At 39.4% G+C, this 18984-nt stretch overlaps 1 protein-coding gene across 2 annotated transcripts in view; it reads right to left on the bottom strand.

The window, feature by feature from the left end:
- Nucleotides 1-18984, bottom strand: part of SPATA18 (spermatogenesis associated 18) — a 43819-nt gene that overhangs the window by 14545 nt on the left and 10290 nt on the right. For both annotated transcript variants that reach the window (XR_647076.2, XM_003898902.3), the window contains exons 4-7: nucleotides 18124-18236; nucleotides 8352-8447; nucleotides 6452-6691; nucleotides 1589-1850 (exon numbers count right to left, since the gene is read on the bottom strand). Coding sequence is in view for 1 of the 2 variants with exons in the window: in XM_003898902.3 (XP_003898951.1) it covers nucleotides 1589-1850; nucleotides 6452-6691; nucleotides 8352-8447; nucleotides 18124-18236 (711 nt within the window). In the remaining variant the exon portion in view is untranslated. The remainder of the gene's footprint in view (nucleotides 1-1588; nucleotides 1851-6451; nucleotides 6692-8351; nucleotides 8448-18123; nucleotides 18237-18984) is intronic.

The raw sequence follows: 18984 nt of genomic DNA, 5'->3' as shown, positions 1-18984 counted from the left end.
ACTAAACACAGTTGATCAAAAACATTTTTAATCTGGAAGAAAATACATCTCTAATTTTGAAAAGTACATAAACATATAATAATCCATGCTCACTAACATCAAGACAGTTGACCATTGTTCTAGAAATTCTGAGTGCAGGAAACAGGACAGTGTGGAAATTGAAGGAAATAAATCCCCTGCTATGAGCCCATGCCAATATCACATTACTGGTCAAGAAATAAGAGAAAATTATCAGTCTAGTGTTCATGTTATAAACACATACCCAGACTCAGACATGTTTCCTGGCATATTTTAATTCAACAAATATTTATTAAATGCCTATGGTGTGGTAAGCATTGGGAAAACTCAGTTATGCACAGAAGACATGGCCTGTACATTGATAGAGCTTTAACTTAGTAAGTGGTTCTTAATTATATAAACCAGGGGATGGCAAACATTTTTCTATAAGGAGCCAGATAGCAAATATTGTATGCATGTTGAACTACATACAGTTTCTGTCTTTTTTTTTACAACCATTTAAAAATCTAAAAACATTCTTACATTCTTACAGTAGCATTTCTCTTAGAAATATGAGCCAGGTCCAGATATGGTCCATAGATCATGGTTTGCTAACCCCTGATTTAAATGAATAAATACAGGATAAAATTCAGTATTTCTGATAATTCTGTTCTCATACTAATGTTTTGTTTTGTTTCTTAATATTTAACAATTCTCCTCATGAACTCTCAGTATCTTTGTATGGCATTAACCCATAAAACAAACATATTTGTTTTGGAAGAATACATATATGCACTTTTAAAATTTGCCATACTCAAATAGCTGATATGTTAGCAGTTTTAATAACTACTCTTAATTAAATAAACAGAAATGTTAACACAATCACAACCTTCTAATTTTTTTTAAGAACTAAAGGAAACCAAATGACAGCCATTAGCAATAATATATCCACTGTGTCTAATATGCCCATATTAGACAAAAGGTACAGTGCAAATCAACTTTTTATAAACCCATTTGAGATAGTCCGGCATTTATGGATACTTCTTAAACAAATGCCGGGTCAATATAACTAACTAAATAAATATTATATAACTATTCATATATATATGTATAGTTATCGATTGTGAAAATGATTCACCCCCCAACTATTTGTAATGAAAGGGAAGGAAGGAAGGAAGAAGGAAGGAAGGAAGGAAGGAAGGAAGGAAGGAAGGAAGGAGAGGAAGGAAACAATGGAGGAAGAAGGGAGAAAGGAAGGAAAGAAGGAGGAAGAGATGGAGAGAGGGAGGGAAAGAAGGGAGGGAAGGAAGGAGAGAGGGAGAGAGATGGGAAGAGAGAAAGAGGAAGGAGAGAAAGGAGGGAGGGAGGGAGGAAAGAAGGAAAGAGGGAGGGAGGAAGGAAAGAGGGAGGGAGGAAGGAAGGAAAGAGGGAGGGAAGGAAGGAAGGAAGGAAGGAAGGAAGGAAGGACAGGAATCTCCCCCGCTTCTGTGACCTCAGGATCCACTAGTCTTTGTATGTTGTTCCATTCACGTTACCAAACTTGTCTCCGCGCTGCCCCCAAGGAGCCGGGGGTCCCGCAGGCGTCACATACCACTGTGGCGATGTAGATGATCCGCTGAACGGTCTCAGCCTTGTCGATGCAGCGCCGCAGCAGGCACTGCGCGTCCAGGCGGGCCTGGGAATAAGAATCGCTGAAGCGGGACAAGAGGGCAGCCTTGCGCGCCACATTGGACAGCTTGGAGCGGTTTGGGGACGGGCTCCTGACCTTGACAGCCGTGGAGGGGCTGGCAGATCGGCTGCGGCTGCAGCTACGGCTGCGAGGGGCAGGGCTGGGAGACCGGCTCCTGGAGGACCTGTTGGTGAGCCAGAATCAGCCAGGGAAAACCTTTGATTTACTTCTTGAGTAAAGTAAAGATCACCTGGTGGCCAATCAATCCGACCATCGGGAGGCAAAACTCCTTATCTGAGTAATTCAGAAGTGATTAGACTTCCCTATCATCTGACTCCAGCATCTGGTACCAGACTTCTTTCCCAAAAATTTGTAAGTAACTAGAATTTCTATACATCTCCAGAATGCATGCGTTCTTAAAAATCAGTCCCATTTTGACCTATAAACTCTCAAAAAGAAGCATATAATTTTCTTTTGTAGTCCCTAATAAATCAAATTGACCTATTAATGGAACTTTGCATCACAATATTATTTTACATCTAGACTCATTTTACCAGAACCTCAAAAGGGATTCAGAGGTCCCATATGTTCAGGTCTTTCTGGCTTTATCCAAAAACTCAAAATTACATAAAAATTTTCATGTATCCTTTCAAGGAACTTCCTCCCTCCTCGATTCTGGTGTCTGACCCTTTTGCCTATCACGCTGTCCTCAGCCTGCTCATGCTTCACCTATTCTCTCCCCATCTGCTCCATCCCCTAATCAATCACCTCCATGTCCAGATACTTTATCCCTCTCAGATACTCATACAGGAGTTACATATAACACTGGTACAGAGTCCTCGGAAAATCCCAAAATGTTTTGCCTCTCTGTGAGGTGGCTAATGGAGATTTAGGAGCAATCCAAGTTCATGTCCCTTTTCCAATGTCTGATCTTTCACAAATTTAATCCAAGTTTGGGTTCATTTAGCCAGGATCCCTCTAAGTTCATTCAAGAATTTTGGGTTTTGACTATTGCCTTTGATTGAACCCAGCAAGATATATTTGTGGTATTAACTACTTGCTGTTCCCATGAAGGAAGGTCACGCATATGGTCAAGCTTGGGCAGATGAAGCTCATGTTCATAATCCTAACAATGCTAAAGCTGGGGCAGAAGCTGTCCCCAAAACAGAACCCAATTGGCAATACCAGGCCACTGATGCCGGCCCAAACAGAGGCAAGGGCAGATGAGATTATATGATCTCTTTTTTGTTGGAAGAAATGAAAAAGGCAGTAGTAAAACCTGTTAATTTTTCTAAATTACAAGAAATCACTCAGGAGCCATCTGAGAGTCCCATCCTTTTCCAGGCTACACTGGTGGAGGACGTGCATCAATACACAAGTTTTGACCCCCCAATCCCTAAGGGCCTATCCATTCTGGCCATATATTTTTTAAGTCAGACTTCCCCAGACATCAGACAAAAACTCTAAAACTTAGAACAAGGCCCACAAACTCCCTTTCTTACTTTATTAAACATAGCCTTTAAGATTTTCAATAATCAGGAGGAAATATCTAAAATAAAAACAGTTCCATTGGAGGAGGAAAAGTGCCAGCACCACACTCATTACATGGTGACAGCATTGGCACATTCTTTTTCATTAGCCAATAATCCCAAGGCTCGTCCCCATAACACTAACAGAACAGGGGTCTGTCATCGCTGCAGAAATCCAGGACACTAGAGTAGAAAATGTCCAAAACCTCCAGGTTACAAGCCACCTCCAGGTTACAATGAGGACCCTATTCTCCTTGCAAACAAGAGCATCATTAGAAAAGTGAGTGTCCCTCCCTTCCTCGTGACAGAGGGGCACTTCTTTCTCCTAAGCCATAATAGCCACAACCTCACCAACATACCTGACAAGGGGATTCTGCAGAACAAGGACAAGGGGAAGGACATGGACCTCTAACTCTATTCCTGGATTATAATCAAGCCTCTGAAAGTCATCCTCTAGATGACTGGTGGGGCCTTGAGTCCTTCCAGGCCCCTATCTTTTCCATTTCTGTGGATGAGCTTTGGGTAAATCTAATTGTGGCTGAGTAAGACTTTTTACCACACCTTCCTACCCTAACTATTTCTCTCTGTGCTGGTAAAATGGGAAACATCTCCACCTTTGTGTAATCTTATTACTTCCCCCACCATCCATACTTACAATATCATTGGAACTTCTTTAATTGTAATGCTACTTTGGGATGTACACCCTGGGATACTCCTGTGGGTAACATTAACCCATTTGAGGCCTTAGGCTCTTACAACAAAACTCTGAATCTATCTCATCACTGCCCATTTTTAAGCCTTTCAAACAAACGAATATAGTAAGGCCTCCAGTATACACCATCCCTTGCACTCCTAATACCACTCATGTATGTTACTAGAATGATAAAACCAATGTGGGAAATAACCATCATGTCACTTATATCCTATCCATTTCACATACACTTCCCTGGTTTTGAACACCACCGCTGTGCCCCCCACCCACCCAACCAGCTGGGACATTAACATGACTTTTCCTCTCCTGTGGAGCCTCTCAAAAACTGTCAAGAGGCCCCTTTCCTTTGTTTCCAACATTTTAATGAAACCAACCACACCATATTACCTGGATGCCCCTCCTGGGCTCTTATGGCTTTGTGGCACTGCTAAAAATTATTTAAACTCTTTTTAATCTTTGGCTTTATTCCATCTTCATGATTCTTTTCATTATGGTGTTTGTACTCTGGGTACAATAGCTCCCACCCAAATCATTGTCTTGAACATAATTTCCAATCTAGAATCCCATTCTAGAAGAAAAAGGGCCCTAGGATTTACTGTGGCCAGAGTTGTGGGAACTATCACAATTCTTGCCCCTTGGGGAAGTTTTACTTACCATGAAATCACATCACGGGAACTTACCACCTCCCTTGAAATACTGGCAAATACTGGCCTTAGCAAATACTGATGCAAGTCTATCGCTGCTAGAAAGGTCTTTAGGCTCACTAGCAGGAATGGTTTTTGAAATAGACGAGCTCTAGATTATCTCCTAGCTGAACAAGGTGCTGTCATCAGTAAAACCTGTTGATCTACATTAATGTGTCTAGAAAAGTGGAAACTCGTGTCCAAGAAATTTTCGAACAAGCCAAATGGTTAAACACACTCTCCCAAAGTAACCAAAACTGGGCCAAAACATTTACTGATTGGTTTCCAAAAATCCCTTAGCTCAATCACAGCTCACTGCAGCTTTAAACTCCTGGGCTAAAGAGTTCCTCCTGCCTCAGCCTCCAGAGGATCTAGGACCACAGGCATACCCAGCTAATTTATTTATTTTTTAACTCTTTTTAGAGATGAGTTCTTGCCACATTGCCCAGGCTTGTCTAGAATTCCTGGGCTCAAGCAATCTCCTAAGTAGCTGGAATTCCCAGTTTTCAGATACATAACTTTTGCCCTATTTTAGCGTGGAGGTGGGGATTAGAAGGTCAGATGAGCAAATACATGTGGAAGTACTAGGTATATTATAAACTACTGTATCAATAAAAAGTTATATTGCCCTCAAGTATGAAGTAAATTATCAGACTAGCTAGCCCGAAGTAAATGGGTCTCCAAAAAGGGAGGTTTTACAGAAGAAACTATCTGGCAAAAGGTAATGCAAAACTGAGTACAACAGCCAGGGAGGTTGGGTTGGGTAGGGTGAGACTCACTTATGGTGTTTGCCAATTCCCGTGGTGTAAATACTACCACCATGTCAAACAGGCACATAATTCATTCTTGGGAGTCAATACAAGTTGGCACAAACACAACACTGACAGAATGATTCCTCAAAATTAAAGACTGTGGTGACATTTAGAGAATGGGAATAGGGACTTTCACAGCCTGGAGCAGAACACATTAGGGGCTTGATGCGGGTTGTTAAAAAGAATAAGGAAAATGCAGAGACTCCAGAGGAACATCTCCTTTGTCCTTACTTAACACTATCTTGATGGCCTGTCTTAACATCTGTCCATAAGTAGAAAGGGATTTCACAAGAACACTTCACCTACACATCCCATCAAAGTCAGATACAAAAGGGAAATACCCTGCAGTAAAATGGACAGTATCCCTGGAGAGAGGACTCCCAGGCCTCAGAGAAAATGACCCTCATATTACAGAACAGTTTTTCCACGAGGGTACCACCTCTTGCACCATAGGCCCGCACAATTCTGGTTTCAAGTCAAAGAACTTTCCTTACAACCGGGCACGTTGGCTCACGCCTGTAATCCCAGCACTTTGGGAGGTGGAGGCAGGCAGATCACCTGAGGCCAAGAGTTTGAGACCAACCTGGCCAACATGGTGAACCCCCATCTCTACTAAAAGTAAGAACAAAATTAACCGAGCATGGTGGTGTGTGTCTGTAATCTCAGCTACTCGGGAGATTGAGGCAGGAGAATCACTTGAACCCAGGAGGCAAAGGTTGCAGTGAGCCGAGATCATGCCACTGCACTCCAGCCTGGTCGACAGAGCAGTACTCTGTCTCAAAAAAAAAAAAAAAAAAAAAAAAAGAATTTTCCTTCTCCATATCTCTCAGCCCAAAGTTAATTAGTGTCCAAATGCTGGCAACTCAGGAGGTATTTTCTCTCTCTGGAAGGGGGGCAGTTAAGAAAACAATCCCTTTACAATTGAAAGCTTGCCAGATTGCTGAGGTTTTGATTCAGGGTATCATTTTATCATTTTACTTATTTTCCCCTCCCCGATCCCTTAACTTAGCAAAAAGAGCCTAAATTAGATATCTGAGAGTTTGTCTGACCTTCCTTGGAGGGCACTTTTCTCAGCAGACAGAACAGCTATTTCCTCCTTCAGGTTTCGGAGCTGTTTCTTATAATCGGATGTGACTTCTGTGTCCCGCTGGTCTGCATTCCGCTTGAGTGAACTCCACTGCTCACACCTCCGCTCCTCAGAGCTCCGAGGCTCTGACCGCCTATTCTCTGAGCTCCTCTGATCTGTGTTTCTGTGGCGGGCATCCTCCTGAGCTTGAAGAGTTTTAAGCCTGAACAGCAAAGAGAGAGGGCAGAGGAAGGGAAGAGAGGAGAGGGGAGGGAGTGAAGGAAGGAAGGAAAGGTAATAAGCAGCAATTGGCATGCTTACCAACAGAGGCTATTCTACTCAGCCTGCCATTATTGCATTGGGAAACTGGTGGAAATACATGTGAATGAACAAATTAGCAAGGAACAGAACTCCCAGGGTCAGGATGCCACTCTATGTCTGCAGCTTGCATGGGGAAAAATTCCTAAAGAAAGGACACTCATACAGATCCTGTAGCAAAAACACTGGACTTATAGTCATACTGTCCCATGTTGGACAGTATGGGACAGATCTTAACTGCACGCTGAAAACATTTGGCCTCCAAAAGCTACACAGGAAGCTGTTCTACAATATAATCTCCTACCCTCACTAGTTCTTTGATTCTCTGAATAGTCTCAACTATATTTGTAACATATTAATTGGAATATTTAATATTAATTAGAATCTTTGATTCTCTGAATAGTTGGAATATGAGAGAAAACTATAATGGGAACTGAATAACATCCACAAAACTAGCTAGAAGTATGAACCTATGAAAATAATGTAGCAAACAAAAAAAATCTTTAGAAATAAAATTGGCATCCTCATCAAGCTACAAAGAGGCGTGGCCACCATAAAACAAAAGCAAAAGCTGGAAGAAGAGAACATGCTGTGACGAAAATGACAAGGGTGTATGATGAAAAGGTAAGATTAAGAAGATAAGAAAGTAGGATTAAGAAGGATACAAAGAAGCTAAAGATGTAATGGAATGAAAAGCTGCAATACAAACAGTAAAGAACAGAATTGGTGCTATAGGTAATTGATGAGTAATATGATCGATGGATTTGAGAAGGTTTAACAAATAGGAAATTAGAGATTTAAATGATGAGGAAGGGGAAGACAGAAGTAGAAATTAGAACAGTGTTCCTAGCTAATTTATGGGTGTTCCTGATGAAATCAGAACCACTGGAACACGTGTGAAGATAATCAAAAGGGGTGTGTGTGTGTGTGTGTGTGTGTAAAATCCATCTCCCACTTACTCTTTTGGGAGGGGGGGATCAAAATTAAGATCCAGGAAGATATAACCCTAAAAGATCAATGTTTATTTTCCCCTTCTAGAATTTTATCTATAAGGAATAATCAGATGGCTCAACTGAGATTTTTCCACAAAAATTATCCCAATATTATTTTCAATGTTGAAAATTAGTATACAAGTAAATATTCAATCCCCAAATGATGGAACATAATGAACCTATTTAAAACTAACTTCTGCAGTATTTTTTCTTAGTGACAGAGGAAAACAATGTCAGGTGAAAAGTTAGGATCCAAAATTGTATACTTATATACTTTATTCTGTAGTCTTAACTCTATTATTAATATATTAATTGGAAGGAATGCAAAATGTTAACAGTCACTGGCTCTGGAGTTATGAAAGGGTTTCTGTATTCCTTTACACTATGTTGTACTTTGGAAGTTTTCTATAGTAGATAAGTAATATTTTTGTAGTAAATATATATGTATAATTAATAAAAATATTTCTGCATTTTCTCTCTGGTGGTGAACAGATTCTTTCATATTGTAATGGAGCACCAAAAAAGCTAAATTCAATGATTTAGGCTGCAATAATCCTGTCATTTTTTTCTTACTGCTTTTTTAGCTGATTTATTTCCTCCTCTGCAGCCAACAGGGATATGGCCGATCTGTTCTTGGTTTCTTCAAGATTCTTTTCAGTTTCAGCCAGACTGTAAGAGAAATCAGTAACTAAAGATAGATTTTTCAAAATTGGCAGACTTTCTAAATCAAGGCAGAGGCTCACTTAGGAACTTCTGGTATATGACATAGTTCAACATAAACAAGATCAAGTTAAAAGACATCTGCATTCAATCAGGTAATATTGCAAAAATTGTGGTGGACTTGTATGCTAAAACATGGTAACATCCTTTGCTCAATGTCAAACACTGGGAAATTACAGAGCTACTACCCCCAAAAGACTATTAGTATTAGAATATAAAGGACAAAGAAACTTGTTCAATTTCTCCTTCTCACCCTCCTAATTCATCTGCTCTAATTACATCAAAGCCCCAGGTTGGCTTTCTCTACAAAATCTCCATTTTTCTACAATATACCAACATCAATTTTTATTGCTTTGCACTGTGGAGCTGCAGACTTCCTCAATATTTAAAAAAATTATGTGCCCACCTATAAAGTCCTCACAATCACCCTTGACAATCAGGTACTTCATGTCTTCTTGCCTCTGACTTCTACTACTTATTGAACACAAATTCTCTGAGTTTTCACTGTATCTCTGTCATTATCAGTTTCAAATCCTCTTCATGGTAGACAAATCATAATAAATCGTATTATTTAGGTCTATCTAATTTAAAAAATAAGTGGGTCTGGGTGCAGTAGCTCATGTCTGTAATTCCAACACTTCGGGAAGCCAAGGCAGGAGAATCTCTTGAACTCAGGAGTTCAAGACCAGCCTGTGCAACACAGTGAGACCCTGTCTCCATAAAAAAATAAATAAATAAATAAATAAAGCCAGGTGTGGTGGTGTGTGCCTGTAGTCCCAGCTACTCAGGAGGCTGAGGTGGGAGAATCTCTTCAGACTAGGAGTTTGAAGCTGCAGTGAGCTTTGATTGTACTACTGCACTCCAGCCTGGGTGGCAAAGTAAGAGCATGTCTCCAAAAAAAAAAAGGAAGTGAGATAGATGATGTTGAATAAAGACCAATGGTCCTTAATGAAGTTACCCCAGAACAGTGAGACTTGAGTTGACAAAGTCTTCTTGACTTCTCTGACTCTGCCAGAGAGATCATAGCACTTGTCCTGAGGCTAAGATAGTGCAGTTGCCTTCCAAACTCACATCAGCCTTTATCCTTCCCTCTAGATGGAAGAACAGTGGAGGGCAAAACACTGGGATTTTCACTTTGAGAGTGGAGCAGCCTGAGAAATAATGTGCTAACAGCATCCCTGTCAATCCCACAGATCTTAACCAGACATCCAAAATTCCATCCCCTACCTGCTTCCTCCTCTAATAAATGCGCATTCAGCAAGAGCCTTCCACATACTATCCCCAACTCTCCCAAGCAGTTTGTTTCCCCTTCTCGGCGCTCCACTCACATTTACCTCATTGCATTCACACTATAAACTATTTGAGAGCAATAATTTTATTTTATTCATCTCTACCCCCAGCACCTAAACAGTGCCTGTCACAAGGTATATTTTTTTTAATGAGAAAGGAATGAATGAAATATCTAAAGATGAAAAGAAAGCAAAAAATAGCATTAACTTCATAATATGGCTATTGGAGATTGAAAGGAAACTAGTATGATTTAATTCAAATATAAAGAGATAACAAGTTTTTAAAAGTAAATATGTGAAAATGAGCATTTTTATCAAGAGAAAAGAAACTGTAGAAAATGGATCAAGAAAAGGAGGAAAATACAAGCAGGAATTAAGAACTTGGGTATTTTTCTCCTAACACACACAAGCGGATGCACATACAAGCAAACATACATGCTAATTTCATGTGTTTGGATATCATACAAAGAGAAGAAAGAAAAGTACATTCATATGCTAAGAATTGTTTTAATCAGGCTGACATTCTATTTAAATATTTTGTTGTGTATCCATTCATTGAGCAGATTATTGAGTACTTACTGTGAGCTAGGCATGATGCTCAGTACTGGAGATACAACAGTGTCAAGAAAGCAATGCAAGACAGTAACCCTTTGGATCTTCCAGGTTAGTTGGGGAGATAGATCATATATATACAAGCAAGTTTATTTTTTTAAGTTCCCAGTTGTGACTTCACTCTCTAACTTTTCTCATAAGTGCTATTATGAGAAAAGCAGATAACCGTGAAAGAGAATTAGAGAGAAGAAAGACCTTTCAATGTATGGTGGTCACAGAAGGACTCTGAGAAAGGCACATTTAAGCTGAGACTTGTAAGATAATAAAGACCAGGCATGCAAAGAGCCAGTGGAAGACTGGAAAGTTCTTTCAGGCAATGGAAGAGCACAGGCAAAGGCCTCAAGGTGAGGAAGTAGATAGTAGACTGGGTCAGGAGAAAGTGACAGATGACACTGGGGCAGAAATACAGCCAGATCAGTAGGGCTGCTATGAGAGCCCTGGTGAGAAATTTAGAATTTTTTCTAAGTATAAAGAGAAGAGACCACTTAAACAAACTTATAAGAGAAAAACAAACAACCCCATCAAAAAGTGGACAAAGAACATGAACAGACACTTCTCAAGAGAAGACATTTATGCGACCAACAAACATATAAAAATAAGCTCAACATCACTGATTATTAGAGAAATGCAAATCAAACCACAATGAGATACCATCTCATGCCAGTTAGAATGACAATTATTAAAAAGTCAAGAAACAACAGATGCTGGCGAGGCTGCAGAGAAATAGGAAATTTTTCACACTGTTAGTGGAAATGTAAATTAGTTCAACCATTGTGGAAGACAGTGTGGTGATTCCTCAAGGATCTAGAACCGAAATACCATTTGACCCAGCAATCCCATTACTGGGTATATACCCAAAGGAATATAAATAATTATATTATAGATACATGCTTATGTATGTTTATTGCAGCACTGTTCACAATAGCAAAGACATAGAATCAGCCCAAATGCCCATCAATGATAGACCGAATAAAGAAAATGTGGTACATATGCACCATGGAATACTATGTAGCCAAAAAAGGAATAAGATTATGTCCTTTGCCTGGAAATAGATGAAACTAGAAGCCATTATCTTCGGTAAACTAACGCAGAAACAGAAAACCAAACACTACATGTTCTCACTCATAAGTGGGAGCTGAACAATGAGAACACAAGGACACAGGGAGGGGAACCATATATACTGGGGCCTGTTGGGGGCTGGGAGAAGGGAAAGCATCAGGATAAATAGCTAATGCATGTGGGGCTTAATACCTAGGTGATGAGTTAATCTGTGCAGCAAACCACCGTGGTACATGTTTACCCATATAAGAAACCTGCACATCCTGCACGTGTTTCCGGGAACTTAAAATAAAATATAATATTTGAAAAAGGAGCAGACTAACAGCTTTTAATCAGAAGGATGATTTGATATGGCTGGGCGCCATGGCTCATGCCTGTAATCCCAGCACTTTGGGAGGCCAAGGCGGGCGGATCATGAGGCCAGGAGTTCGAGACCATCCTGGCTAACCTGATGAAATCACCATCTCTACTAAAATACACCAAAAAGCCTAGCCAGGCATGGTGGCGGGGCACCTGTAGTCCCAGCTATTCCAGAAGGCTAAAGGCAGGAGAATACTTAAGCGTGAACCTGGAAGGCAGGCTTGCAGTGAGCAAAGGTCAGCACCACTGCACCCCAGCCTGGGTGACAGAGGCGAGAGACTCTGTCTCAAAAAAAAAAAAAAAAGAATGATGACTTGATACAATTATATATATATATATATATATATATGCTTATATACATACTCTACATATATATATATATGTGTATATATATATTTGCTAAGTGGAAAATGGATGGTGGTTGACCAAGAATGGAAGTGGGGAAGCCAGTTAGAAGGAAGCAATTGGTTCAGGAAAAAGATATCAGAGGATTGAACCATGGCAAAGGTGGTGGAATAGAAAAGGGCAGGTGTGAAAGTATAGGAGATAGATTCAATTGGACATTCTGATACTTTAGATATAGGAGAGGAGGAAAAGCAAGATTCCTAACCAGAATCCAGGCATAAAATCTAGAAGTCTTCCCTTGCCTGGGGGTTCATCAAACCTGTGCAGACGTGTGGCCATTTGTCCATAATTATTGGAATTTGCATTTTGGGACTAAATCAGAACCAATCCAGTCTCCACAAGGTTAGACATAGGGAACCACTTTGGGTGGCCCTTTCATTCCATAGAGGGGCAGCACCCTGGCTTAAGAGACAAGTAGGCACAGTAAGGGAGGGAAGAGAGAATTGGCTACCACAGAATGTGGAGAACAAATTCTTTTACTGATACTTTAAATTTAAAAACAGAATAAGAATCACAGGTGGGTTAAAACTAAACAAAGTGGAGAAAAGACACCCTATTCAACAAATGGTGTTTGGAAAACTGGCAAACCACATGTAGAAGAATGAAACTGGATCCTCACCTCTCACCTTATGCAAAAATCAACTCAAGATGGATCAAAGACTTATATCTAAGAGCTGAAACCACAAACGTTCTAGAAGATAACACCAGAAACTCTTTTAGATATTGGTTTAGGCAAAGAATTCATGCCTAAAAACCCAAAAGCAAATGCAGCAAAAAACAAAATAAATAAAATGCGACCTAATTAAACTAAGAAACTTCTGCACAGCAGAAGAAACACAGAAACTAAAACAAATTTCTGCTTAGCAGAGTAAACAGACAACCCACATAATGGGAGAAAATATTCACAAACTATATTCGACAAAGGGCTAATAACCCGTATCTACAATGAAGTCAAAAAAAGTCAGCAAGAAAAAAAAAACAATTAATCCCATTAAAAAGTGGGCAAAGGACATGAATAGACAATTCTCAAAAGAAGATATACAAACAGCCAATATACATATGAAAAAAATGCTCAACATCATTAATTACCAGGGAAACGCAAGTTAAAATCATAATGCGATATCATCTTACTCCTGCAAGAATTGTCGTAATTACAAAATCAAAACACAATAGCTGTTGGAGTAAATGTGGAGAAAAGGGAAACTTTTATGCTGCTGGTGGGAATGTAAACTAGTACAACCACTATTGAAAGCAGTGTGGAGATTTCTTAAAGAACTAAAAGTAGAACTACAATTTGATACAGCCATCCCACTACTGCATACCTACCCAAAGAAAAAGAAGCCATCTTATGAAAAAGACACATGCACATGTATGTTTATAGCAGTACAATTCACAGTTGCAGAGATATGGAACCAACGTAAGTGCCCATCAAGCAATGGGGGGATAAAGAAAATGTGGTATATATATGCCATGAAGTACTAGTCAGCCATACAATGAAATGAAATAATGGCCTTTGCAGCAACTTGGATGGAGCTGGAGGCCATTATTCTAAGTGAAGTAACTCATGAATGGAAAACCAAATGTCATATATTCTCACTTATAAGTGGGAGTTAAGCTATGAGGATGCAAAGGCATAAGAATGATATAATGGACTTTGGGGACTTGGAGGGAAAGAAAGGAGGAGGGTGAGGGATAAAAGACTACACAATGGCTCTACTGTATACCGCTTAGGTGACAGGTGCACCAAAATCTCAGAAATCACCACCAAATAATTTATCCATGTAACCAAATACCACTTGTTCTCCAAAATCTATTGAAATAACATAAAAATAAAAATAAAGGGTTCCAAGATGGCTGAATAGGAACAGCTCCAGCCTCCAGCTCCCAGCATGAGCAACACAGAAGATGGGTGATTTCTGCATTTCCAACTGAGGTTTGAAGAGAGTAGTGGTTCTCCCAGCACTGAGTTTGAGATCTGAGAACAGACAGACTGCCTGCTCAAGTGGGTCCCTGACCCCCGAGTAGCCTAACTGGGAGACCCCACAGAAGTACAAACTACCATCAGAGAATACTATAAACACTTCTATGCAAATAAATTAGAAAACCTAGAAGAAATGCATAAATTCCTGGACACATACACTCTCGCAAGACTAAACCAGGAAGTAGTTGAATCCCTGAATAGACCAATAGCAGGCTCTGAAATTGAGGCAATAATTAATAGCGTACCAACCAAAAAACGTCCAGGACCAGACGGATTCACAGCCGAATTCTACCAGAGGTACAAGGAGGAGCTGGTACCATTCCTTCTGAAACCATTCCAATCAATAGAAAAAGAGGGAATCCTCCCTAACTCATTTATGAGGCCAACATCATCCTGATACCAAAGCCTGGCAGAGACACAACAAAAAAAGAGAATTTTAGACCAATATCCCTGATGAACATCGATGCAAAAATCCTCAATAAAATACTGGCAAACTGAATCCAGCAGCACCTCAAAAAGCTTATCCACCATGATCAAGTGGGCTTCATCCCTGGGATGCAAAGCTGGGTGAATATATGCAAATCAATAAACGTAATCCAGCATATAAGCAGAACCAAAGACAAAAACCACATGATTATCTCAATAGATGCAGAAAAGGCCTTTGACAAAATTCAACAGCACTTCATGCTAAAAACTCTCAATAAATTTGGTATTGATGGAATGTATCTCAAAATAATAAGAACTATTTATGACAAACCCACAGCCAATATCATACTGAATGGGCAAAAACTGGAAGCATTGCCCTTGAAAACTGGCACAAGACAGTGATGCCCTTCCTCACCACTCCTATTTAACATAATTTGGAAGTTCTGGGCAGGACAATCAGGCAAGAGAAAGAAATAAAGGATATTCAATTAGGAAAAGAGGAAGTCAAATTGTCTCTGTTTGCAGATGACATGATTGTATATTTAGAAAACCCCATCATCTCAGACCCAAGTTTCCTTAAGCTGATAAGCAACTTCAACAAGGTCTCAGGATACAAAATCAATGTACAAAAATCACAAGCATTCTTATACACCAATAACAGACAAACAGAGAGCCAAATCATGAATGAACTCCCATTCACAATTACTTCCAAGAGAATAAAACACCTAAGAATCCAACTTACAAGAAAAAAAAAAAAACCATCAAAAAGTGGGCAAAAGATATGAACAGACACTTCTCAAAAGAAGACATTTATGCAGCCAACAGACACATGAAAAAATGCTCATCATCACTAGCCATCAGAGAAATGCAAATCAAAACCACAATGAGATACCATCTCACACCAGTTAGAATGGCAATCAATAAAAAGTCAGGAAACAACAGGTGCTGGAGAGGATGTGGAGAAATGGGAACACTTTTTACTGTTGGTGGGACTGTAAACTAGTTCATCCATTGTGGAAGACAGTGTGGCGATTCCTCAAGGATCTAGAACTAGAAATATCATTTGACTCAGCCATCCCATTACTGTGTATATATCCAAAGAACTATAAATCATGCTGTTATAAAGACACATGCACACGTATGTTTATTGCGGCATTATTCACAATGGCAAAGACTTGGAACTAACCCAAATGTCCATCAACGACAGACTGGATTAAGAAAATGTGGCACATATACACCATGGAATACTATGCAGCCATAAAAAAGGATGAGTTCATGTCCTTTGTAGGGACATGGATGCAGCTGGAAACCATCATTCTCAGCAAACTATCGCAAGAACCGAAAACCAAACACTGCAGTGGGAATTGAACAATGAGAACACTTGGACACAGAATGGGGAACATCACACACCAGAGCCTGTCGTGGGGTATGGGGAGTGGGGAGGGATAGCATTAAGAGATATACCTAATGTAAATGATGAGTTAGTGGGTGCAGCACACCAACATGGTACATGTATACATATGTAACAAATCTGCACATTGAAAAAGTATAATAAAAAATTAAAAACAAAAATAAAAACTAAGAAATCCAGGGAAAAGCAGCAAGCATCTTCATGTATGCAACTTTCTAATGGTTGGTAGAGAAAAAATATATATAGAGAGAGAAGGAACACACACGTGATAAAGCAAATAGGGCAAAAGGCATATGAAAGGGCATATGGAAATTTTTAGTGCTATTCTAGCGGATTTGCTGTGTTTGAAATTATTTTCAAATGAAAAGTTTTTTTAAAGCATGCATTAAATTTCTTGATCCATGGTGCCCCTTGTAGGTAACAACAGTGTCACTGACACAAGAAAGAAAAGTGGGAAACGCTGGCCCCTACTAGTGCTGACAGCCATCAAGAACCAGTAAAGGTTTGATGCCCTGCCTCACAACTAGAGGAAAACGTAGAATCATCTGCAGCAATTGCTAGCTAATGTCCCAGGAGACCTTCCCAGACAAGACATGCACAACTCAGGACCCATCAGCACAAGACACTAGTGCCTACATGAAATTAAGGCCAGCAAGAACCCAGAGGGCAGTACAAGACCAAAAATTCTTCTTGTCTGTCATCAGGAGAGTATACAAGCATCCCTTCCCTAGAAAGGATGAGGGGAAGGGAGACCCCATGAGAGGGTAAACACAGCTCTTAATGCATGTTTGCATTTGGAATGAGCTGAATGTTTACAGAAAATGGACTACGATAAACCAAAAATGACTGTGTGACCTTCAAGTGGCTTATTGAAGGATCCTTCAAAATAAGCTCACATTAGTTGAAATAAATTACAGATTGTATGCTTTTTGCATATTACAATTATAAATGTTGACTGCTTCAGGTATATAACTGCTCATTGATTATGATTCCAGTTGGAAATATGAATGGGTGTGTGTGGAGGTGCAGGCACAAAGAAAAAATGTCTGGAGTAAAATATACCAAAATGTTAATGGGGACAAGAAAACAGGTGATTTTCATCAATTTTTATTTGTTGTATGCATTTTGAAAAAGAAAATTGTATTATTTTTATAATCAGGCAAAACTAAATCAATACAGATATTTTTCCTTAGAAAAATGTAAATGTCATCAGAGAACAAGGCAGAGTACCACACATTATTCCATCCCAAGCCTTAACTAGTTATTAATTAAAGAAAAAAAAAGACTTCCTTTCTGTCCCATTGATGTCAGCAATGAAGCAATGCTGTGGTAGGAGAAATTCCCATTGATGGATTTTTGTTAGGTATGTCGAACACAGTTTCATACATATTTGTCTACCCGCCTCAAGTACAAACTCAAAGTCTACAATTTTTTTTGTGGTGATTCCCTAAGTTTGCTACCCTGGCTCTGCCCACAGCATGCATCTGACATCTATTGTTGCCTGGAATTGCTTAACTTTTTAAAAATACATTCTTATACCTAATAATTATTGCAAAATCTTGAATTCTTCCTTTCTTAAAAGACTCTGACTCTTTGGGATTCAGAGAGGCACACATACACCCTTAAATGAGTATAATGGACAGATAGATGCAGCCTGCTTCATTTGACTTTTGCTGTCTTTCTCTTAATTGTCCTCTTTGCCTGATTGTTCACTCTATTTTATTCTTTCCCTTTTGCATCTCTTTTAAAATTTTTCTCCCAAAAGGTAGATTTTTGTCTAACAATCTTTACCTGTTTGTCAATATGGGCTGATGATGTGCTTATGAAGAAGGAACTCCAAAGAAGGAACCAGGGGACCAGGTATCATAATATATCCTGTCCCCAAATCCACAGACACTGACTCTAAACTCTCTCTCTCTCTCTCTCTCTCACTGTCATACACACATGCACACAGACACACACACAATCATATTACTTATTTACAAATGCCCACATTTTGCATGAGCTATTATTCTCCTTTCGAATTTAAAACTTAATTGAAAACAATTATTTTTGGAAAAAGATAACTTGCATTCCTCTTACTCGTCTTGAACCTGGTTGAGTTGACTCCGGGTTGAGTTCAAATTAGAGTCTAACTGTTGCATGTCCCGATCCCGAGGACTGGGATCTTTACGTCTCTCCCTGTCAAACGTGTTCTGGAAAGGCACACCAAAAAAACAAAAAACAGTCTGAATATATAAAATGACATTGATGAATTTAAAAAAAAAAACCAGTCCATCTCAAAAGAGTGCACATGAAGTTCTAGTGCAGGCAAAATTAATCTAGAGTGATAAAAATGAGAAGATGGTTGCCCTGGGGAAGGTGCAAGAAATGCTCTGGAGTGATGGAGATGTCTGATATTCCAATAGAGATGTGAATTTACACAGGTATACGTATTTGTCAAAACAGCAATCTATGGATTTCACTGAATATAAATTATACCTCAATTTCCAAAAAGACTTTGAAACATCATTCTACATCTTTATACCTAGAATAATGCCCACACAGAGGATAAAAATCTGAGAAGCATCCAAACATTGTCAGGGAAAAAAAAATTACTTAATGATAACTGAAGTCTATAAAGTACTTAACACGTGTCAGACCCTATGCAGCTTGTTTACTGTGCTTATCACATTTAATTCTCACAAATGACCCTATTAGATCAGCAAAACCATTGTCTCCATTCAGCAAATAAGAAAATTGAGACATAAATGTTTAGATACCTACTCCAGGGCCATAAAAGAGGAACTGGTTTTCTGCTCAGTGATCTCCAAGCAGGGATCCTTCAGCCACTGTCTTATAAGGTTCTTGCTCAGAACAGACTAAATGCTTTCTTTTTGTTATTATTACTATTTTTTATTTTTTTACTTTAGGTTCTGGGACACACATGCAGAATGTGCAGGA

The sequence above is a fragment of the Papio anubis genome, chromosome 3 (genome assembly GCF_008728515.1).
Source record: "Papio anubis isolate 15944 chromosome 3, Panubis1.0, whole genome shotgun sequence".
NCBI classification, from domain to species: domain Eukaryota; kingdom Metazoa; phylum Chordata; class Mammalia; order Primates; family Cercopithecidae; genus Papio; species Papio anubis.
The sequence above is the reverse complement of the archived record's forward strand: the minus strand, read 5'-3'. Positions and strand labels throughout refer to the sequence as shown.